General features: G+C 32.3%; 1 protein-coding gene across 7 annotated transcripts; it reads left to right on the plus strand.

Annotated features, from left to right (window-relative positions):
- The first annotated feature begins 12341 nt into the window (after nucleotides 1-12341).
- LOC114195491 lies at nucleotides 12342-23823 on the plus strand. Of its 7 annotated transcripts, XM_028085984.1 has the most exons (8): nucleotides 13886-14141; nucleotides 18782-18899; nucleotides 19597-19734; nucleotides 22038-22325; nucleotides 22461-22509; nucleotides 22803-23082; nucleotides 23298-23376; nucleotides 23467-23823. In XM_028085984.1, exons 3-8 carry the CDS (start codon nucleotides 19708-19710, stop codon nucleotides 23659-23661), a joined length of 918 nt encoding a protein of 305 aa, XP_027941785.1. In that variant the 5' UTR covers nucleotides 13886-14141; nucleotides 18782-18899; nucleotides 19597-19707; the 3' UTR covers nucleotides 23662-23823. The 7 variants fall into 7 exon arrangements, with proteins under 7 accessions (XP_027941779.1, XP_027941783.1, XP_027941780.1 ...); XM_028085978.1 differs by lacking the exons at nucleotides 18782-18899; nucleotides 19597-19734 and adding an exon at nucleotides 12342-12553 and having other exon boundaries at nucleotides 13775-14141; XM_028085982.1 differs by lacking the exons at nucleotides 18782-18899; nucleotides 19597-19734 and adding an exon at nucleotides 12343-12553 and having other exon boundaries at nucleotides 13775-14141; nucleotides 23470-23823.
- Nucleotides 23824-24515: the final 692 nt, after the last annotated feature.

Raw genomic sequence — 24515 nt, forward strand, 5'->3', positions numbered from 1 at the left:
TTAAATTAATATTGTTACATATTTGATTTACTTTGATTTATAATTCTGGATTTTTTAAATTTAAATATTTTGTTTGTTTTTATTAATCTTATCGAATAATAGTCTTTAATAAAATTTTCTAGTTATGTTTCCTAAATTTTAAAGTAAATTATTTTAAATTATTTAAATAGACAAATCTTTAAGATTCCATCTTTTATTCTATTTTTGTTATCTCAAAACCTTTTGAATTTTAAGATTAATTATTTTTACAATATTAATATTGTAAGGCCCACTAAAATGTCTTATTCCTTTCTACTCTAAATTAAAGGGCTGCCCCATGTAAGTTGGGCCTAAGGGCTGGCCCAAAGGGGAACCAGACCCCTAAGTCTGCCCTAACACATCACTCTCTTCTCATTTAAGAAAAAAACAATCGCTTTGCCCTTTCTTTCCCTAAAACAGAACCTCTGCTAGGGTTCCACTCTTTGTCCTCTTCAAGTGAACTCCAACCAGATTTCCACTTCACGTAAGTATGTTCCAACTCATACCTTGTCTCCATTTAGTTCTTTCTTCGTGGTTCCAACTAGAGTCAGTCTTGGTGAGCTCGTTTTGAACTTGTTTCACTGTTTTCCAACTCTCGAAGCTACTGCTTGAGCTACTGTTCGTCACGGTTCGGGTGTCGAAGTCTCTTAGCCAACACTTCCAGGTAAGGGAAGTTAGGGTTTACGTCTTAAACTTTATTGATAAGTTTTATTGTCATTTTCGTGATCTTGAATGCATGATAGAAGTTTTGGTGCTGTGAATATGTACTATGTGTTTGGTACGATTAAAATGTTTGGTCTGTGCGTGTGTGAACAATGGAGGGTCCTGCATTTCTCGCCCAAGCGACTTGTCTCGCCTAAGCGAGATTAGCAGCACTTGCCCATTTCTGCCTGCGCAAGCTGTCGCTCAGGCGACGAGCTCCAGCTTTGAGCGAAAGCACGTCTCGCTCAGGAGAGGAGGTCTCGCCTAAGCGAGAGTGCGTGACAGCGCCACTGTTCCTCTTTTCGAGCCCTCGCCTAGGCGAAGGGAGCTCGCCTGAGTGAGACACTCTCTCGCCTGAGTGAGACTCTTTTGCCTGAGAGAGGGGCTGGGCGAGAATGCGCTAGGTTCTGTTTTCTTTGCTGCTCTTGTATGACTACTATATTGTTGAGTGATTTGGTCTGTTTAAAAACATGAGAGGCATGATGTGTATGTATGGGATTTGTTCATGAATTTAATATGATGAGTTGGTTATGGAGTTGATATGAAATATGGAGGGATTCATGGATAATAAATGATGAACCTTGACATGGTGTTGTTATGAGCAATAATTCTATATTCACCGGGAAGGATGCGTTGGTATGAATTTCACATGTGATTTATATATGCATGATAAATATTTCTGGTTTGATTATGATTGGTTTGTGGTCATTGTGTAAATCCTTGAAATCTCTAGGTGAGATTTCATGGTCGTGCTTCAGTGGTCGGGACGTAATTCCATGGCCCTGTTAGTGGGTGTCCATGGTGGTGCCCCACCTATATGGTCTGGTAAGGATTCAAGGTAAGGTTGCATCCTGACTAGGGATGTCAACGGGGCGGGTAGGGTACGGGTAGTAGCTCCCCCGCACCCTACCCGCTGGATAAATATTTGCCACGTACCCGTACCCATATCCGTCGGGTATCCGTTATACGGGTACCCGTCTATTTTTTTCATATCCGTGGGTATCCACGGGTATCCGCGGATATTTACAAAAATATTTTAAAAAATAAATATTTAACCATAATTAGTGCTTAGATCAATAAGTCCCATTTCTCCGATTGATTCTTGAAAAACAAACAAATAAAAAATCACTACCAATTTATATTGTAGTTTATTTTTGAATAAAATATTAAAAAAATTACTAACTTCATCAATGTCCACCTCTTGCAACATTGTATAAAGTTTCATGTTATCCAATTTTAATCTAGAAGAGCCTTAAAACATAAGAAGTTCAGTAAAAATTTCTAGCAATCACTTAATTAAAATATCTAAGTAAAAGTGTTAATTTCATTACCTTCCATGTTGGTCCATAACCAGTCTTAGAGACACATCAATACCTCCACAGTATATGGAAGTAATTTACTCATTTGTGGGGTAAGAATCTGACCACCATTATTGGATGAAGACTCATAATGTTGTTTACTAATATATATATATATATATATATATATATATATATATATATATATATATATATATATATATATATATATATATATATAAGGTAAAGTTTAGCGGGTACGGGTATCCACGGGTACGGATACTATGATACCCGTACCCGCCCCGTTAACATACAGGTATCAAAAATACCCATACCCGCGGGTAGCGGGTATCCATTTTCTACTCGTTGCGGGTTTTATCCGCGGATACCCGCGGGTACAGATTTTTTGACATCCCTAATCCTGACACTCTAAGCAGTTAGTTAGTCTCACTTAGAGTGGACTGACTCCTGTGGTGAGAGTAGCAGAAAGTCTGAAACTCATTAAGGGCTAACCTTGTGTGTGGGGATTGATTCATTGTAACACTTGTAAGATATAGCTCGAGCGTGAGCAGAGGTATCCACCACAAGTGCAAGCATCCGCTGAATCCGACCAGATTATATGTAATCTGGATGAGTCGAGTTGAGTCTTAGTGTATTGATTGAAAGGTCATAACATGCTTGGATGATATATGTATATTGGACTATGATTGTATACCTGATTGCATGATAAAACTACTTTTGGCTCTAGCTTACCCTTTTGTTTTGTTGTGTGTTCTGTTGTGCGGTTCTCTCTTTTGCAATGATCATCAACTTGTTGATGTGAGCAAATGTGAGGAACACTCGTGGCCAACAGGGAGGTGATGGTTTCGCTGCTTAGTCGACTGGACTTGGGCTTTTCTTTTTATGTCTTTTGCTAGGGCTATAGCCCATGTATTATTTGATATGTACTGTGTTTCTGGTTATTTTAGACCTTGTACTTTGTCTTGTTTGACATCGTGGTATGTCCTACGATTTCTTTTTTATAACTTTTGGATATTTTTAGGGAGTGAGTCCCTACTCCACATATCTGCTCTTATTATTATTTTGTGTGACGTGTCATTGAAGTAAGTTTATTTATTTAAATGGAACGTTACAAATACACTTATAATATTAAAATATATATATATATATATATATATATATATATATATATATATATATATATATATTTACTTTGAAGTTGAAAAAGTGTAATATGTAGACAAAACTCATTATAAAATTATGAATTTAAATAGGTTACGTTTAGGAACTATGTAAGAATTTAAATTTAAATATGTTACATTTAGAAAGTAAAGGTTGGTTATGTACGGAGACTCAGTTTAGCATTTTTAATTAATTAATTTATACATTTAAGTTATATTTGTGGTAGATTTTTAATTTTTCTCTGGTGGGATTACAGAGTTTACAACGAAGAATGACAAAAAAAACTTCAACACACTTAGTATCGGCCCAACACGACCATGGAAAAACTACTGTCGACTAAATATCATACCAGAATGTTTGGAGGTCGTCTTGGTAAAGACCCGGGACATATATTATATTTACTAATTTCTGCTCAGTAGGAGGTCATTCTTGAAAAATCTAGGATGTGTATCATATCTATTAATCCTTACTCGGCGGAAGATCGTCTTAGTAAAACCCAAAATGCGTATCACATCTACTAATTCTTACTCGGCAGGAGTCACTTCGGCAAAGATATAAGATTAGGAATGACAAATAAATTTATTTATATGAATATTATTTAAACATGTTCATATAATTTATGCACATCTTAATATTCATCTTAAATAATTTGATATATATATATATATATAAATTATTCTTAGTCTTTAACTTTATAACTTTTTCTTCTTTTAGCTATAAACTTTTTTGTTTTTTCAATTTGTATGACTTATCATGAAATAAATTCACAGAATACTTTCACTCTTCGCTCTTATTAGAATCTTTATGTAGTTATAATCAAATGAGGTATGTAATTTAAATTTTTTTATATTTTATATTTGAATATTTCTATTCCTTTTTAATATTTTTATTAAATGTTTATTTTTTTCACTTTAAAATCTTTAACTCTTAATTTTAATGTTTATAATTAATGTTTAATACCATAAACATTTTATTCACTAGGTAATATAAAAAAATTATCTAATTTATTCTCTTATTATTAATTTTTGTTTCATTTGAAGAACTATTTTTATTTTGTTAAAACAATTTTCATTATGTGTGAACAGTTCAACTAATTTGATATCTAAAAAGTTTTTTTAGATATCTAAGATATTTTTCATCATATCATACCCTTTTATTATACATTTATTTTCTTATGTATAATTTCATGCAATGTTGTATCAAACTTTTTCTAAGACATACATTTTGACTTCTTTTTAATATTTTTATTTGTATTTATTTTTGTAACGTAGAACTTTGTTTTGATGTTTTTTATATAATTATTTTTATTTTCTAACTCATTATCATAAATGTAATTATATTATTACAATTAGGGATGTCAACGGGGCGGGTAAGGTACGTGTAGTGGCTCCCTCGTACCCTACCCGCTAGATAAATATTCACCATGTACCCGTACCCATATCTGTCATCGTATCCGTTATGCGGGTACCTGCCTATTTTTTTTATATCCACGGGTACCCGCAGATATTTACAAAATTATTTAAAAAATAAATATTTAATCATAAATTCAAATAAAATAAAATAAAATACACTATTGTCATAAATTTTAAATAAAGTTTAAATAAACTCAAGTTCATACAATTGTATTAAATAAAGGTTAAATTATTCATTTGGTCCCCATTTTCGTAACAAAATATCAATTTGGTCCCTCAATTTTTTTTTATCTCAATTTGGTCCCTATTTTGGAAAATTTGATGCAATCAAGTCCTTTCCGTCAGTGGTGTAGTAACAGTGTTAAATAGGGTTCCACGTGTCAATTTCTGAATTTTTTGAATTTTTTTTTAAATTTTTATTATTTTTTATTTATTTTTTTTAAAAAAATAAAAAATTGCCACGTGTCAAGTTGACATCATGCCATGTGGCACTAATAGTGCCATGTGTCACTATTATGGCAGGTGTCATTTTTCTATTCTTAATTTGGTCCCAGTATTTTAATTTTTGTCTCAATTTAGTTATAATTTTTGTAAAAATTGTGCAATTTTGTCCCTCTCCAAATTTAAACCTAATTTAATTTCTATATAAATGTGCACAAATATTTATATCAAAATTGATATTTCAAGTAAATATTTTTAACAAGATTAAGTTTATTTTAATTTATATTTTACATTAAACTTTATTTAAAATTGTTTTAAAGTTGTTAATATAAAATAATGCTAATAACAAAAAAAAATCATAAATTATATTGATATTTTATTACATCATACTTTAATATTGTTTTAAATGTGTAAAATTCAAGAATTTCTATACAAATGTTTTAGTTGGTGTAAAAAGAATAATTATATAAATTTAAGAAAAATTAACTAATTTATGTAACAATAAAAAAAATTTAAAATTTGAAAATAATTTTAAGTAAAATTGAATGTGAAACAAATTTAAATAAACTTAGTTTTGTTGAAAATATATAATTAAAATATCAATTTGAATAAAAAAATCAAATTTAATAAAAATATTTGTATAACATTTATATAAAGGTTAATTTTTGTTTCAATTTGGAGGGAACGAAATTGCATAATTTTTACAAAAATTGGGACTAAATTGAGAAAAAATTAAAATACAGGGACCAAATTGAGAATGAGAAAATGACACCTGTCATAATTGTGACATGTGGCACTTTCACGGCCACGTGGCATGATGTCATCTTGACACGTGGCAAATTTATATTTTTTTAAAAATTAAAAAAAATTAAAAATAATAAAAATTCAAAAAATTCATAAATTGACACGTGGAACTCCATTTAACACCGTTACTACACCACTAACGGAAAGGACTTGATTGCATCAAATTTTCCAAAATAAGGACCAAATTGGGATAAAAAAAATTAAGGGACCAAATTGATATTTTTGCTACGAAAATGGGGACCAAAGGAATAATTTAACCTAAAAAAATTATTTACTAGAATATAATAATTTAATATAATTGTTATGAATATGGTTTATCACCATCTAACGTATATCGAAGTTCAAAAGATGAAAGGTCTACGCTAAGTTTCAATTATTGTTAGTTTAATATTTGTTCTTTGTGTGATTTGATTCAAGTGGTGTATTATAATTTTTATTAGTGTATAAAATAGAGATTTTAGTAGAATTTAAGGAAATTGAGTAAATAAACATTTAAAATATTTGTAAATTTGAATACTTTTTCTTTTTGTAATCTTTTAAAAATATTTTTAAATTTTATCATTTTTTTTTCATTCACTTTGCAAATATAATAAATGTTTTGATCTCATGAAATTTTATTTGGTATTCTAATTTGAAATGTACATTAACTATAACTTATTTATAAATATTTGATATTGAGAATACATCCTTTTGATATTGGATATTTTATAATATTATGTTTTCTTTGTAGTTTTTTTAATCATTTTATAAAAAATAATTAATTTATATTAAAATAGTAAGAAAATAGGTACAGGTACGAGCACATGTACAAGTGTATATCTGTTACCCGATGGGGATGAGGATGAGACAAATACTTCATACTTGTTGGGTTTGGGTATGATGATGAATTTCTTCTTTAGGGATGGGTATGAGATAGGAAACCCGTCCCCATCCCAACCTATTGCCATCCCTACCTAGGAAGCATATTACGCTACTAAATCTTGCACGACATGAGGTCGTCTTGGCGAAGAACCATGACATCTAACATTATACCTTACACGACAGCAAACTGTCTTGGTGAAGACCTAGGATGGCAAGACATAATAACCAAAACATCTAGAGACACTCCTAACAAAAAACCTAGGGTGGGTAACTATCATACACGGTGTAACAAAAAATCTAGTGACTGTTCTTAAGGAAATTAATGGTATGTTTAGATAAAGTATTTTAATGAAGCAATTCATTTTTTTGAAGAATTTATATTTATATGTGATGAAATCCTTTGTTTGGATAAAGAAATTAAAAATTATTTAAAATGAAAATATTTTTTTGAAGCATTTCAATTAGCTAAATTAGTAGAAATTAATATACCCTCAAAATAGGTGGAATTTGAAATTCTTCTCACTTAACCTCACACTCTAGACATCTTTGGTAGAGTTGCCAATTTGGCCCAGTCCATAGGTAGGCTCGATGAGTTGGGTAGACAACTCGATGAGCAAGACGAGCCGGGTGGGCCCGACGACTAAGACGAACTTGACTAGCCCAATGACCCAAACAGGTCGGGCAAGCCTGACGACCCACGCAGGCGGGGGGCGGACCCAATGACCCACACGTATCGGGCTAGCTTGACAATACAAATGGGTTGGACGAGCCTAACGTCCCAAATGTGCCCGACGACACAAACGAATCAGATGTGCTCGATGACCAAGACAGGCAGGATAGGCCCAACGACCAAGACAAACTAGATTGGCCTAATGACAAAGACGGACCGGATTGGCCCAATGACCAAGACAGGTCAGATGGGCCCGATGACCAAGACAAGAGAACATACTTGACGACCAAGGTGGGACTGATGTACCTGATGATCAAGACGAGTCAGACAGGCCTAACGACACAAGTCGAGTGGGCCTGACTACCAAAATAGGTCGGGCAGGCCCGACGACCCAAACTAGTCAGACGGGCCCCACGATTGAGACGTATTAGGCTGCCCGACAACACAAATGGATCGGGCATGCCCAACGTCCCTAACAGGCCCGATGACCCAAACAGGCCCGATGACTCAAACAGGCTAGACAAGCTTAGTGACCCTCACGGGCCTGGCGACCTAAGGGTGTCAAGCGGGCTTAGAGACCTAAATGTGTCGGGTAGGCCCAACGATTCGTACGACTCGACCAACCCAAATACTCTAACATGCCTGATAGGCCCGCCGACCCGACAAGCCCGATCAAATAGACGAACTTGACAGGCATGACCGACCCATATGTGGCGTCAAGCTGGTTGGGCCTGTATGGATTGTCGGGTCGGCCTAGTCTGTTGGGGTTTCTTGGCCGATCTGGCTCGTCTAGGTCGTTGGGTTAGACCAACTCGGCTAGGTAATCGGATCGGCTCGACCCATCTGAGTCCTCGAGCTTGTTTCCAAAATTATCAGGAATTCAAAACATAATTAAGCCTAAAATAAATATTGTTAAAATGAAATTTTATCTCATAAGAAATTCAATTGTTTATCCAAACAAGAAATTGAAATGTAAGGTATTTTAATTTCTTTATCTCAACAAGTTATTTACAAAATGAAAGGAACTTAATTGTAGACAATTCAAATACAATGCATTTCAATTTCTTAGCATTGTTGAAATGCTTCATCCAAACACAAGGTAAAGATTATCAATAGTAAACTTCAAAATAACAAAAGTCATTAAGTTCAAAGCCTTAGCATCTCGGTCAAAAGAATGAGGTTTAAGGTTGGGGGCTATGGTATGACATGAATCATGATGAGGCATCAGTTAAACGAGGCGAGCAAAGATAAAACATTGGACATTAAAAGCCTTAGCATATTGGTCATATGAACGAGGCTTAAGGTTGGGGGCTTTGGTCTAGTTTGATGAGACATCAGTTAAAAGAGGATCATAAAAGTTATCGGTCATCCTTTTTATGATACTATATGATTGTAACTACTTGGTTAAGCATGTGAGTTAAGCAAGGATCTAAATCCTAAGACTAGCGAGGAGGAAATAACAACAGATAATAACAACATGAGGATAACACACTTAAATACCGACGTTGAAGATGTTTTTATTTATTTAACATATTTTATGATTTATAGGAGATTTTTTAGCAAAAGATAACATATTTTAACTGTCATAATTTAAATCGACTACTTTGTGATATGGTTAACTCTTGTCCAAAAGCTACATATTTGTTTGGTCTCTTATAACAAATATATGTTAGTAATTTTGGGTCATGCATATATATGACACATAATTAAATGTGTTAGGGCCATTATTTATAAAGTCAAATATAAAGTGATCTGACTAAATTAAAGATTTGGCTAAAGACATATGTCATGAAAATAAATATTGTGTAGAGACCAGTTAGTAATTTCTAATTTGACGAGGGGCCAAATTAGAAATACTAAAACTTAAGTAATTTAGATTATAAATGGTCGTGATCCCCTTCTGAGAGCACACACAGAGTCATAACGTACTTTTCATGTTCCTTTCTCCCTATCCCCATCAAGAGAGAAAATCCAAAGGAAAATAAAGGTGCTCTACAAGAGGAAGATCACTGTGCATATAGAAGTGCTCTAATATTATCGTTATGGCCAATTCAGGTACGCTTTCGTTTACTATTTACAACATGATTATCAGTATGGGTATGAGATATTGTTTATGAGTTTATGATTGATTATTAGAATCAATATTATGATTTATATTATGTTTATGTACATGAATGTGCGTTTATGTGCGTAAAAGTGTGATTATGTGCATGAAGATGTCAGAATGAATAATAAGATCATATTCTGCGTTTATGCTTACAATATATACTTTATTTTCTTCTTCTACAAAAAGATGAAAAATTTTACAAGACCATATACATAACTTAACTCTTACATCGTTTTCACAAACACGTTGAGAAAGCCATATTGAAAGTGTGAAAGCTGTAAGATTTCAAACTTCATAAATAAGATATGTTTTATTTGAATTAGCTCAAGCTAGTGATTATCCTAAAATAAAAAGTGAAGTTGATTGCTTAGCAATTTATGAATTAGAAAACTTTGAATTTTTGGTATGATATTTTATTCGTAGTTAACTCAATTTATAATCAAAATATATGTGCATTGATGAAATTATTGAACAATTAAAAGATTTTGTATTATTGTTTTGAAGATACAAAGAAAATGAATTTGATCATGCATTGATTTCTACAAAGGAAATTAGTTTTGATATGGATATAGAGCTTAAGTTTCATGAAAAATATATTTGTCATATAAAGAAATAATTTGATAAAACGTTGATAATAAAATCATAAAATCTTTTCAAGAATCATTTAAAATGAATACTTTCTCTACGTTGTACATAAAATAATTACCACATTTTAGAGTAGATTTGAAAATTTAAAATATTTGAAAATATTTTTATTTTTTATTTAGTGTGGAAAAAATTAAAGTCACTAACTTATATGTATTGAAAGAAAAATGCTTAAACATCATAAAATATTTAAAATATGAAAATTTGTTGGATCTTAATATATTAGATTTATTTTAAAAGTTAAATATCTTAAAGAAAATTATATGATTGAAAAATTATAAACAATTAAAATTCTTAATTATATAAAAAAATATATTTTTTCTAAATGCATATATAACCATTAAAAAAGTTTTTCAAAACTAAAATTAATACAAACTTATTTAAAATAAACAATGTCTTAATAAATATTAAATGAATTTATTCCACTGTCTATTAGAAAAAGAAACATTAAATTAAATTAATTACAATAATTTAATTAATATTTTTGTATTTGAAAACTCAAGATATAAATTTTAAATAAAATTATTTTATTATTAAATAAAAAAAATCCAATTCTTAAGTTTGTTTTAAATGGATGATCGTGGGTTATCTATAATAGGTGTGGCTGCTATCACGGTAGGTGAAACAATTTTAATATCTATACTTCTATATAAATTTTTTTATGTACATATTTTAGTTTTTTAATTTTAATCTTCAAATAAACATTGTTTTAAACTAAAATAATTAGATTTCCATTTTTTTACTTTTAAATGACTATTAATTTAAATTTAATTCTTTTATAAATTAAAATCATTATTTTATCATTTTGTCCTTTTTAATAACTATTTTTTTAAAATTTAAATAAATATTTGTAATAAAAAATTGTGTATACCTATATATAATGAAATGAATTCGTTTCTTTGATGTATACAATTTTTTTCCCAATTTTACATTTTAAGTAATTGGTATCTTAAACTAAATAATTGTGTTTTCATCTGTACCCCTTGTTAAATCTAAATTTAATTATTTTATAAATTAATATAGTTATTTTATCATTTTATTTTTAATTACTACTTTTTAAAATTTTAATAATAAAAAATTATATAAATTGTTTATTTAAAAAAATTTCATTAAAAATTATTGAAATATAAAAGATCATAATGAAAAAATTAATAAATTATATAGTTTGAAGCAGCTTAATTATAATAGTTTCTAAAATGGCTTATCTTAGTATACTAATCCAACACTTTTATATCTTTTATATTGATTAATTCAACTTATAAACTAGTAAAATAAATTAATACTTTACTTAATCTTACCAAAGTTACTCTTTTAAACATTTTAAAAAGAATTTGACATGTGATTCAAACGTAATAATTACCTGATTAAGTGAAAATGAACAAATTAATACTAATGCATAATCTAAACGGTAATTTTTTCTGTATAAAAGCTCGTCTTAAATTATAGATGAAGAAAGTAAAATGATTAGTCATTAATAGTGACCCACACAATTTGAAGATTTGTTGTCTATGATAAATTGATATTTCAATTTACATTAGGTATTCGTGTTCAACATGTATCTGTGTTTAACACGTATTGATGTCTTACACGTATCCGTGTCCAACACGTATCCGTATTTGATACTTTAAAATATTTTATAGATACTTATAAATGAAGTATTTAATTTATGAAATCATAATATACTACAAGAAAATATTTTAATAGAGATCAATTTTAGTAACAAAAAATAAGTGACTAATTTATAAACTAAACATTAACACTAAAAATTTCAAAAGTTTACAATTAATCTCTAAATTGTTAACAAAAAATAGTTTTTATTATAAATTAATATAGTATTTTAATTTAGATTCACCTAATAATATTTATATATTTATTATATTTCTAAAAATTACTATATTTTTTTAATATTTATATATAATGTAGTGTATTCTATTATTCTTAAAATAAATTATAAAAGATGATTATCATATATATATATATATATATATATATATATATAAATCATAGTGTACATACCGAATTTGATATATTTATTGTATCATAGGTTGTTGTACTTTTTTAGTTAATATTTAATGATGAAATATTTCATGATGGGCAGTGGTACGACGCCCATAAAAATTACATTCGTATGGGTTCCACGTAATCATTTTCCAATTTTTTATTCATTAGTGGGTCCTGGTTATCAGTTAGCAGAGGGTCATTTTGTAAACTGTCCTTGAATTTGAATTTGAGAGTAAACTAAGTCTCGTTGTATTAGTTTTGCTTGTTATTCCATTCCCTCTCCTCATTCTCGGTTGCGGTTGCATTTGTTGGATTCGTGAAGTTGTTGGTTGGATTTCACTTCATTTTGGGTTACTATTACTCTCCTAAGGTGTGCCCTAATTTCTGTTTCGAGGGGTTGTCATTCGTTGAGGTTCGTTCTCGTCTCCCATGGCCTGAGTGTGTTAGGTTTGTTGGTTTGATGCGTGAATGAGGTTAGATTTGTGTTTTTATTTTTGTATTAATCGATTTGTGGTAGGCGTATTCGGTTTTATTGTGTTTGTGGGTGTGATTTAGGTTTCCGAACGTTGTGGTCTTTGTGGTGTTATTTTGCTTTGGTTAAAAGAGGGTGAGAAGTGAGGTACTGGTTTCCCAACCACAACGGAGTGGTTGGTGGAGTGAACCTCGTCGCACGAGAAACATAGCTTGGCTGAATCGGCTCTGCATTAGAGAACCGTCGTGGAGCGGCCACAGTAGTGTCAAGGTCGCGCTGGTTTTGGCGCTTCAACGCTCCTGTTTACGATGCTGATGAGTTTTGGGGGTGAGAGTTTAGGGAAGAATATGGGATTAGGTGTTGGGAGATTTGAGAAAAGAGAAGCCTTTGTTGAATGGTTGAATAGGTGGATTTATATTCATTGTTCGTTTTCTTTGAGATGAAGAACTACTTGATAATTGAGTTTTTTTTGTTGCAATGTAGTTTGATGGTGATGAATTGTTGGTGAGCTATTTTTAGATTTCTTGGTGATGGATTGTGAAATGGGCTGAAATTTTATTGTTTTGAAGTGTTTTTATTGAGTATGTGAAGATGGAGTGTATTGGAAATTGGAGTCGGAGGCAAATGTAAGAAAAGAGAAGAAATTGTGCTTTGACTTATATGTTAAATTGCAAGAATTAATTGTTTTATTGCCCCTGAAGCCCTACCAGGGAGCTGCCAAAACAAAACCATTATTTCCTTAAAATGATCTAATCCATACTTGCATGGATTGATGGTTTGAGAAGGAATTCTTTTGATGCCCTTGTGGAAAGAGTACTTTGTCAAATATTTGGTTCTTTTAACTAAACTGCAGATCCTATGTAAGAGTGAAATTTATCTTTCTACTCACAATTTTTATTATTGCCATTTTAAATGAGCTAAATATTTGGGTTTCATTTTCTGTGTTAGGATTTTGTTAGTGTGAGTATACGAAGTATTTTAAACTTTATGACATATATGTGGTTTTTGTTTTGTTAATTTTATTATAAATATCACCTAATGGCAAGGATAATTGCTGTTTACTTTCTATGAGCAATTTATGCACTTAGTGTATGCTCGAATGGATCTTCTATCAATGCAACACGAAAATGCTTTGACAGGGCTAGTCTTATCTATGACTAGGTGCTTTCTCATTATCTAAGTGGCAGGAGAAAAAATGGTGACGAGGAGTGTTGTCACTCCCTTAATCAATTATTCGACGGAGTTTAGAACTTACGAAGATGACGCATGGTATACAGTCTACGTTTTGTTCGATGGAGATACTCTCAGGGTGAAATACTTGGATTTCTCTCCAGAAAATGACGTTGTGTTTCATTCTTCAAATTTTCAAAACTGGACAGACCTTGAAGCCTTTAAACAACGTTTCAGACCCCTCTCCAAACAACTTCAAGATGAAGAGTGTGGTTTACTCAATCATGGAACTAGGGTTTGTGCTTCTCATGTCTTCAATCAAGAAGACATTCGCTTTTACGACGCCGTTGTTGATGGGGTCAGTCATGGTTTACTCTATTATACCTTGAGCCTTTTAAACTCACATTTTATGTTTAAATCTACTTTTATTTCTTCGAACATGCAATTCTAGGTTATTAAAATTTGTTTGGTTAAATATGTTTTTGCCCTCTTAACTTTCAGTGAAAATTGAAATTAATCATTCTTCGAAACTTTGACTCAATTTAGTTCCTTAAATTCAGAAATGTTTGGATTTAGTCATTTTAACCAAATTTTGTTAAGTTTATTTAATGTTTCAAACATTTTTCATGTTAGTATTTGAGTTGTTTACACCGTTTGACACATTTTTGCTTCAATGTTAGTTAATAAACTATTATGAAATGTGTTTGAAACGTCAAATAAATCTAGCAAAATCTGGTTAAAAGAACTAATATACATTTCTAAAGTTGGAGACTAAATTGGGTCAAGGTTTCGAAGATGGACTAATTATAATTTTTGCTGAAAATTAAGTGATGAAAAATATATTTAACTCTATACTTTGTTTACTTTTGCAAAATTAAGCGAATTTAGTCTACTACTACTATAACATTAGATTTGTAATGACTTTTTGGTGAGTGATAATAGACATTTGAAGCCATAAGCCAGTGACGTCTTGTTTTAGTTAATCACTCTAAATTGTTGAAAATAGTGAAAATTATGTATAGGATTGATTCCTTTGTGTAGAAAATACATATAGGATAACATATATATAATAAAGAATAACAAAGGAAAATATGGACTAAACGTAGATACACATAATATTGTAGCTAACATAAGATGTATAACATAAAACAATTAACAATACAATCATCATAAAAATATAATCATATTTACTTATCATTGAGTGTCAACAATGATTGCCAACATTGGTTAGTATGACAATGGTTGGGCTCTTTTGGGGTGCATTTAGATGTTGGGATGCCTTTGTGGACATATGGTATGGTGGGATTATTTCTCAAGTAAGCCATTTTGGTATGATTGAGGATGATCCTTTCAGATGAGTCATTAACTGAACATGTTGTCTTAAGCCATGTTTGAATGTAGTCCAAAACAAATTTGAAGGCTAAATTTTCATGAAGTTGATTGGTTGGAAGACTAAAGTAATTTTGGTAAAGGGCTTGGAGATTAAATTGCTAGAGAATGTCATAAGTTTACTGATTTTCAGACTAACTTGTGTAGATTGTAGAAAAACACTTTCAAGTACAAATCAACACAGGTTGCCCATCTTGATTTTAAATTGTATATCTACACTTTCTTTTTCAGTGACACTTGGATAAATTCTACATATAATGAAAAGTGTGATGGTTAATGTAATACTAGCATTCTTCTTATGGTCTTGTCAGAACAATCTATTATTAGCACCATATCACATGATCTTAAATGTTTCTTGGACATTTTGTTCCACCCGTTATCGGGTCGCTATCGGACCACCCATTTATAGACCTACGCACGAGATGTATATATCTCAATGTGAGAGGTGTGTGTTGGAAGTCCCACATCGAATAGAGATAAGGCAATTTCATAGTATATAAGTGGGATGCAAACCTCACTTTATAAGCCGATTTTATGAGATTGAGTTAGGCTTAAGCCAGTGGGGTTTGCACCCCACTTATATACCATGAAATTGTCTTATCTCTAGTCGATGTGGGACTTCTAACACACCCTCTCACATCGAGGTATATACATCTCGTGCGTGGGTTTAGAAATGGGTGGTTCAATAGTGGCTCGATAGCTGATGGAACAAAATGTCTAAGAAATCTCATTAAGATAGACTTTTTAAACAATGATTCTGATATCAAAAGTTAATATAAACTAAAGAATAGTGTTATCCACTGTAGTGTCAGATGTTATTGCACAAAGTCAGATAAATCTCAACAAAATACCTTCATGCATCAACCTCCTCCAAATGAGTTGAAGCTTGACAATAAAAAAAATTTTCATCAAAGATTCCTATGTCTTTTAATGAGAAGTTTGACCATTACTCCATCTCTAAATCAAAAAAATTAATATGTGATAGATCCATTTGTGACTAGTTCTTCTGTGTTTCCTTGTCAGGGATGAGAAACTCATTTTGGTATTGAATAGAGATGTCAAAATGGGTTTCAACCCATGAACCAACCCGACTCACCATGGGTTCGAGTCGGGTTGGGTTGAGAAAAATTCAATTTTTTCAAAAGTGAGTTGAACTCAATCCGGCTCACTTAACCCACGGGTCGAGCCGGGTTGATGGTGGGTTGACTCACTTAACCCACCAACATTTTTTTACAATTTTTTTTTAATTTTTTTAAAATTTTCTTTTATTTTTTTTTATTTTTTAATAATTATTTACTACTCCTATTATATATGTTCACAATTTCATATTTTTAAATGCTAGAATGTTGTTGAATAATATTTGAATAGTTTGAATGTTTAATTAATTTGATTGTCAAGTTATATATGTTGATACTTTAATCTTTAACTATAATCTTTGTAGTAAATTATTCAAGGAATCGTCTTATAAACAAATTTTTCTAAATTAACATGACAAAAATGTATAGTTTCTTTATTTATATTTTGTTGAATAGCATGACAAAAAATTTGTAATATTAGTCATGCTTTCTTAGACTATATGGATACTTTCTTGGAAACAATTATTCATATATTGGTGGTGAGCATAATCAAGACAGTGGTTCTTGATTTTATTATAATTGTCATCTCATGGGTTACTTAAAAAATTATTTAAATATTTGAATACTAAAAAATAAATAAATAAATAATTTTTTTAGGTGGGTTGGTGAGCCAACCCACTTAACCCACCAACCCGTGGTGGGTTGAGCCGGGTTGGGTTCACTCATTTTCAACCCGGCTCGTGGTGAGCCAACCCATGTGAGTCGGGTTGGCTAACTTTGACATGTCTAGTATTGAATTTTCCAGAAGTACAAGAGAGGTATTGCTGACTAATTCCTTCTTATTTTTTGTGTTAGTATATGAATTTATAGGAGAATTATGAAGGCTGGGTTTATAAGTTATTTCTTCTTTAGGACAGACCATAACGACCTCATAATGAGTAACAACATGCTTAATACATGTTGTAACAGATTTATTGGTTACTGTTCTAGGATGTGTTTCTATGATTGATGAGTTGGTGGAAACTTGTGATCCTGTAGTTGTAGAATTTGCAATTAATGATTGAGTCACTAATGGTGGGAACATGTTTATACCTTTAACTTGATTTTTCTTCCCAGGTGGTCTACCACTAGTTTTTTTTTTCTTTTGCAATTGTGGGTGCATTTATTGCTTCACCATTTTTTCTCTAGTGAGATTGTTGCCAATGTACCTTGTTGTATGTGTTTGTGTTCTGTACAGACGCCATACCAGTACACATGCCTGAAGGGGTTTTATTAGCAACAAGGATTAGCCTTTGTAAGGTATGATAATCATCGACGACATTTTGCATGTCCTGCACCAATTTCCGAATCAAAAACCCAAGGATTAGGAGAAGAAGATTAGGTCAGACCAACAAAAGATGTATATGCATGTGCGATAGATGCAATGAACTAGAAGACTGTTGATCCTTATACCATTTGAGAAATTTGTTGAGCATAGCAGGTGTATTAGATGAAACAAAAGAAGGAGGATCCCCAACTCAATTATGGATTGTTTAGGGCTCTTGATACAAAGGAGAATCCAAGCCTTGCCAGGTTACATCAGCTTGTCCCTGCCTTGTCCAATTTGTCCCGTTTTGGTGTGAGTCATGTCAATTAGGCAAGCATAGTCGTACTTCCTTTCCTCGTAGTGTCACACATGGTGCTTCGTCCCCTTTTGTCACGGTTCACTTTGACATTTAGGGACCTAGCAGCGTTAAGTCTACTTTAGGTTTTCAATACTTTGTTATTTTCATTGATGATTATTCTAGATGTACTTGATTATTTTTGATGAAAAATCGTTTTGAATTATTTCATATCTTTCAAACTTATTTTACTGAAACTAAAACTCAGTTTGGTGTTTCTATTAGAATTTTGCGCAATGATAATGGCTGTGAATATCTTTCTCATTCTTTTAAAAAATGTATGACTTCTCATCGTATTCTGCATCAAACTTCTTGTGGTTATACACCTCAACAAAATGATGTAGCTGAACGTAAAAATAAACATCTTATTGAAACAACTCACACTCTTTTAATTCATGGAGAGGTTCCTGAACATCTTTGGGGTGATGTCATTCTTACTGCATGTTATTTCATTAATCACATGTCTTTTTCGGTTTTAGATAATAACATACCTCATCCCATTTTATTCGCTCATGATCCTTTTCATCCTTTACCTCTAAGAGTTTTGGGTCTAGATGTTTTGTTCATAATTTCAGTGCTCGTCTTGACAAAAGTTTTCCTAGATCACATAAGTATTTTTTCTTAGGGTTTACAAGATCACTAAAAGGATACAAATGTTTTTCTCATTTTCTTAACTGTTATTTTGTGTCTACAGATGTCATCTTTGATAAGTTCTCCCGTTATTTTAAGAGTTAATCTTCACCTCTGTCTCCATCCAATCCTGTCAACGCTCCTAGTACATTTAATGTTTCTGTTGTTTGTGACCCTCTTACTATGTTCTTTTCACCATCAGTTCTGCTCTTCAGTCAGCTTCTTCTCCATCGCTCTTTCAGGTTTATAGTCGCCGAAACCGTTCTCAACCACCACCATGTGACTCCAATCAAGTGGCAACTACTCTGTCTCCTCCGACTTTGACACCTGAGTTTGATCTTTCTATTCCTCTCCGAAAAGGTATGCGTTCTACACGTAACCTTTCTCCCCATTATATTGCTTTGAGTTATCATCGACTGTCATTACCTTTTTATACATGTCTTTCCTCTATTTCTTCTATGACAATTCCAAAAATTGTCCGTGAAGCTGTAGCCTATCCTAGTTGGCATCAAGCCATGGCATATGAAGTAAGTGCTCTTCATAATAGTGGAACTTGAGAATTGGTCCCGTTACCGTCAGGGAAATATATTGTTGTTTGTAGGTGGGTGTTTGCTATCAAAGTTGGACCTGATGGTACTATTGATCGCTTCAAAGCTCGTCTTATGGCTAAAGGTTATACTCAAATTTTTGGGTTGGATTTTCCATATGGCAAAGATGACTTCTGTTCGTTTATTTATCGTCATGACTGCTCTTCAACAATGGTCTCTTTATCAACTCGATGTTAAAAATGCTTTTCTCAATGGTGATTTACAAGAAATCTATATAGTAACCTCCTGGGTTTGTTGCTCAAGAGGAGTCTTCTGAGATGGTATATATCGTCTTCGCAAATCCCTATATGGCCTAAAACAGTCTCCCAGGGCTTGGTTTGGAACGTTTAGCAATGTTGTTTAACAATTTGGTATTACTTGGTGTGAAACAAATCATTCTGTGTTTTATCAACACTTGAGTGTTGGATGTGTTTTCTTGATAGTATATATTGATGACATTGTTCTTACAGGTAGTGAGAACCATCACATCTCTCAGTTGAAACAACATTTCTGTCACCATTTTTAGACCAAAGATTTTGACAAACTCAGATATTTCTTGGGTATTGAAGTGGCACAGTCCAATGATGGTATTGTTATATCTTAGTGTGGTAAGTCAATTTCTTAATTCTCCATGTGAAGATCATTGGAATATAGTCATTCATATCTTGAAGTATATTAAATGATCTTCTGGGAAAGGATTATTGTATGGTTAACCATACAAGAGTTGTTTGCTATTCAGATGCTGATTGGGCAATATCTTCTTCTGATAGAAGATCTACATCTGGGTATTGTGTCTCCATTGGTGGTAACTCAAGTGATATCAAGACTGAGTTTGTTAACTCAAGTGATCAGTTAGCATATATTTTTACTAAGTCTTTACGAACGCTTAAAATTGATTATATTTGTAACAAGCTTGACGCATGACTTATATGCTCCAACTTGAATGTGAGTGTTAGATATTGTTTGATATTGTTAAGATATTGTTAATCACAATATCTTCTATTTACTCTATTTATTTTTAGTTATTCCTTTTAGTTGTACCTCTCTATTATAAATAGATTACCGTATGTGTGGTGTATACACAAGGAAGATTAATATCAAACCCTATTTTTCTCTATATTCAACAATATGTTTGGATTTTTATGTGAGGTTTTTTCTTTCTTATTTGAGAAATAATAATGCATGATTTTTTCTTTATTTGTGAGAAGGTTTTATGTTATTGTTTCTTTAGAGCTCAAGGTGAAATGGATCAAAGGATTCTTGGAGCAATGAAACTAGTTGGTTGAAGTAGATGAAGATATAAAAAGAGAGAAAACTCATATTGAGGTTGTTTGAATCTGTTGGGCTGAAGAAGATAATACGTTTTGAAAAGCTCCAGATCGCCTATGATAAGTTAGGGAGTGAGAGTGTTGGTAAATATATAATGAACTCCAAGTCCATGGTGTTTTTTGCCCCAGTCAAAAACACTTAACTTTGTATTTGACTTCTCTTATACTCTTGTTGTAGAGTGTTATGAGGTTTCGTTAAATTCTTGCTTTGGAGAGTGTGTGTGTACTTGGAGTCAAAGGGCATGAGAGGATAGTCTTTGTGTTGTACAAATTTTCACATAGTGTTATTCTCTGGTTGTCATTAGACAATATCGTGTTTTTTCTCCAATTTTGGGGTTTCCACGTTATTATCTTGTGGTTTGCACGTGGAGGAAGTGCTCTATGGTTTGCAGATCTACCTTGGTTTTCACGTGGTGTAACTTGTGAATCTGGGCTCACATGGTGTGCGATCTGTTTCCATAGATGTCGCAGTGGCTCGCATGCGTCTTCCTACAATTGTTTGGAGGAGAACTTGTGATTTGTTTCTACGTTTTCCGACAAGGTAGGAGGTCCGGTGAGGCATGCACGATAAAGGTGGAGTTGTGGCGATGTCCAACATGTGTGTAAGGAGGAGCAGTGGTGCTGCGTCGTCGGCGATTGTGCGCGGTGGGGTCGCAGTTTGGTTGCTCCGGTGATTGTGTGGAGGTCCAGCAGTGGCTATGCGGTGAAGACTTGTTACGTCTCTAGATTTGCTTGAGGAAGGAAGAGATGACGTGACAACTCTTAGTTTGTCAGATTTGAAACTGGAGGATTGTGACACGTTAGCTCCTGGTTGGGAGATTGTGAGTGTTAGAATATGTTTCTCTAGCGGTAATTTTATACACGAGCATTGGCCAATATTAATGCAGGGTGCGTGGTGATTATACACGTGCATTGGTTAGCATTGATGCAGGGTGCATGCAATGTCTTGGGATGATTTAATTCCAAGTGAGTATACTCTTGTTGGAGTATGATTGTTGGTATAGGCAATGAAGATGTGTTTATTTTAATCAGGGTAAAGATTGTTGGGCTGATGAACATAATATGTATTGGAAAGTTTAATATCGCCTAAGATGGATTTTAAGTCCTTGATTTTTCTTATCCCAGTCAAAAACACTAAGCTTGTATATGACTTCTCTTATACTCTTGTAGTAAAATGTTGTGAGGTTTGGTTAAATTCTTACTTTGGATAGTGTGAGTGTATATGAGGTCAAAGGCATGAGGTCAAAAGGCTTGAGAGGGTAGTCTATGTGTTGTACAAATTTTCACATAGTATTACTCTCTAGTTGTCATTAAATAATGGTTGTGGTTTTTTTTTTCAATTTGGGATTTTCACATTATATTCTTGTTTCCTTGTTTTTATCTTATTTTTATGTTAGTAGAATGGTTTTTGAGGGTAAAGATGATAATGTTCTTAATTGATGATGTGTTTTTTCCGACCAAATGACGAGAATAAAAACATATACACCTTTGGTGTTCGGAAAATAACAATAAACTTTCTTATATTCTAGATTAAAATTACTTCAGTTTTACCTTTGGGCTTGATATTGTGTATGCTTACATAGGTGCAACAAAGAGAACATTCTTGGAAAACAGGAGAGGAACAATGCTTCTGTACTTTTATACTTTTTTGGTTGCATGGACCAAATGCAAGAAAATTGACTGCTACATCAATAGAGAACATTTGTGTAGTTCAGCCTAAATGGGAGCTAGATCGTGCAGTGGCTTCATTTGTGGATAATTGTTCTTCTTTTTTAATGCCAAAGGAAGATTCTGGCTTTGGAATGGTTCCATATCGAGGCAACAGGTCTAACTCCGCACGTCAAATTACTTACTTTGGAAGAATGATAAAGGCAAGTAGTACATGCCTCTCTATGTAACTACGATTCCTTTCTATGACCTTGCTTGCTGAGGAAGATATAAAAATAGTGATACTGGACGTGTTCTGGGTGCTAATATTATATCCTCTAATCTATTGCCCTTTACAGGAAACACAATGTGCTAGGCGGTCTATAGTGAGTGCATATTCACCTGAAGGTTTGTTCCGATGTATAGTAGAGGTTAACACTATAAGTAAATTAAACTCGCTAGGTTCAGCTTCAAAAACCTTTTCGCTGCGATTAAGAAATTTATGGCTCTTTTCACAGCTTTTTCTCTATTTAACATAGTTCTAGACACCCCAGTATTATATTCATCAACCTTGACTTTTATTAGGGTAGTAGTTATTTATATTTTTACAAGGATGTTCCATAATATGAATCCTCTTACCTTTTCCTTTGATTTTTCCTTGGATTTCGTTTGATTTTTATTTTTCCTTATATTTTGTTTAGTCAGTTGTCACGACCGAAGAATGGAAGACAGGGATCTCGGGGGAACGAAAAATGTGTGTATGATAATGATTACAAATATGGATAAAAAGTTATGTTCATCTACAGTTGCAGAATTCTTACGAAGACATACTTCTCTATCAGTCAGAGTCTTCATTTTTCCAAATTTGTCAATGGAGGTATATACTAGGGGAGCCATTATGGTGCATTCTGAAAAAGAGTTCCAAGAGCTGTGTGGCTTTTTGAATAATCCCAACTGCATCATAACATCTTCAACTGGCAGGTATTCTACATTTTAGCTCTTAAATATTGATGTCTACTATGGTTTTCATTGTTATTGTGTTGTTTCAACTTAACGTTGAAACCAGGCTTGTCAATTTCTTTTTTTATTTCTTATTAATTGTTTTAATAACTTAACCATCAATTCTTACAAAATTGTATATATACTGATTTAGTAAAACCTCTGTTTAAAATTGATCTATTCATTGTGGTTTTTAGGCCTTGGGTGGTACTTGAAAAACTAGTGGGATTAGAAAATATTAAAGCATCAATAGGAGAATTGGTGCATATATCAGAGGTAGGTTTGTATCCAGAATTTTACTTCAGAAAGTTGTTTATACAAGGTAGTAATAATCCTCACAGGCTATGTTTTCATTGTTTTCTTCAGCAGAATATATTGCAGGAAAAACAGAGAGGAACAATGAACAATTTGAAGGTTGTATATTCAGGAAGTAAAGAATTCAAGATAGCTAGTATTATGAGGGATTTGTTCTGGGCATTTTCTGAGCACCAAGAACGCTTAAAGAAGAGGCTTGCATTTGAGGAGAGAAAGATATTTGCAGCTAAAGAAGAACTAGCTTAAATGTTTGTCCTTCGCTTCTTACTGTTTTTTTTGTGCTCATATGTGTAAATATGTAAATACGATGACTACTGCAAGCCTATGGCTTACTTTTTCTTTTCTTCCAAAATTGTTGATATTAAAGCGTCAAGAAAAAGTTGATCGGTCCAGAACTTAGGTTTTAAAGTTGATTTTTATATTGTAAAACCTAATTTGCAGGAATGCAAAGAAAAATAGTGAGATGTGCGGATAGAGAAAAGAGAAAAGATGAAAGCCTACAATTTCTTAGTGCGCCCACAAATTCTCAAAATGAGCATTTTACATGTTCTGGAAACTTTCTGTAAAACATTTTCTGAAATTTTCAGAATAAAATTTTTAAAACAGAACTTTTAGGATGAGATTCTCATAACAGTTTTTAAAACGTATGAAATATATTTTGGAAGAAGTTTTTTCAAAATTAATACAATGTCTAGCAGAACGAGTTTAAATCTTACATGAAATAGGTTATGGAAAGAGATTTTCAAAATGAGTTTTTTTTTTTTTTTTTTTCTGTATTTTTTCTCTTCTGCAGCGTTCTTTCTGTTTTCTTCCTCAATAACAGTGGCCATTATGGAAAATGGTAGTGTGGTACAATGATGAAAGATATTTGAGTCTTTTTCTATTATCGTGGGGTGTAGTTTGTAATTATGGATGTGCAGAAAACAATAGCCGAATACGAATAGAATTATCCAATGACCAAAAATGATTATTTTTTTCACAATAAACCCTAATAAAATAAAAATACCCTAGTAAACTATGTCAGTATGTATTACCTAAATAAATCTATTTACTTTTCATATTGTGAGTTTGATGCCCATCTTCAAATTGGTATCATAAAC

The sequence above is a fragment of the Vigna unguiculata genome, chromosome 8, assembly GCF_004118075.2.
Source record: "Vigna unguiculata cultivar IT97K-499-35 chromosome 8, ASM411807v1, whole genome shotgun sequence".
Lineage (NCBI taxonomy): Eukaryota > Viridiplantae > Streptophyta > Magnoliopsida > Fabales > Fabaceae > Vigna > Vigna unguiculata.

Coding starts and splice junctions, on each gene's coding strand:
- LOC114195491 (XM_028085978.1), top strand. CDS start 13,809: ATGGTGACGAGGAGTGTTGTCACTCCCTTAATCAATTATTCGACGGAG. Junction 14,142..22,037: donor ACGACGCCGTTGTTGATGGG/GTCAGTCATGGT, acceptor ATGCTTACATAG/GTGCAACAAAGAGAACATTC. Junction 23,083..23,297: donor ATAACATCTTCAACTGGCAG/GTATTCTACATT, acceptor TGTGGTTTTTAG/GCCTTGGGTGGTACTTGAAA.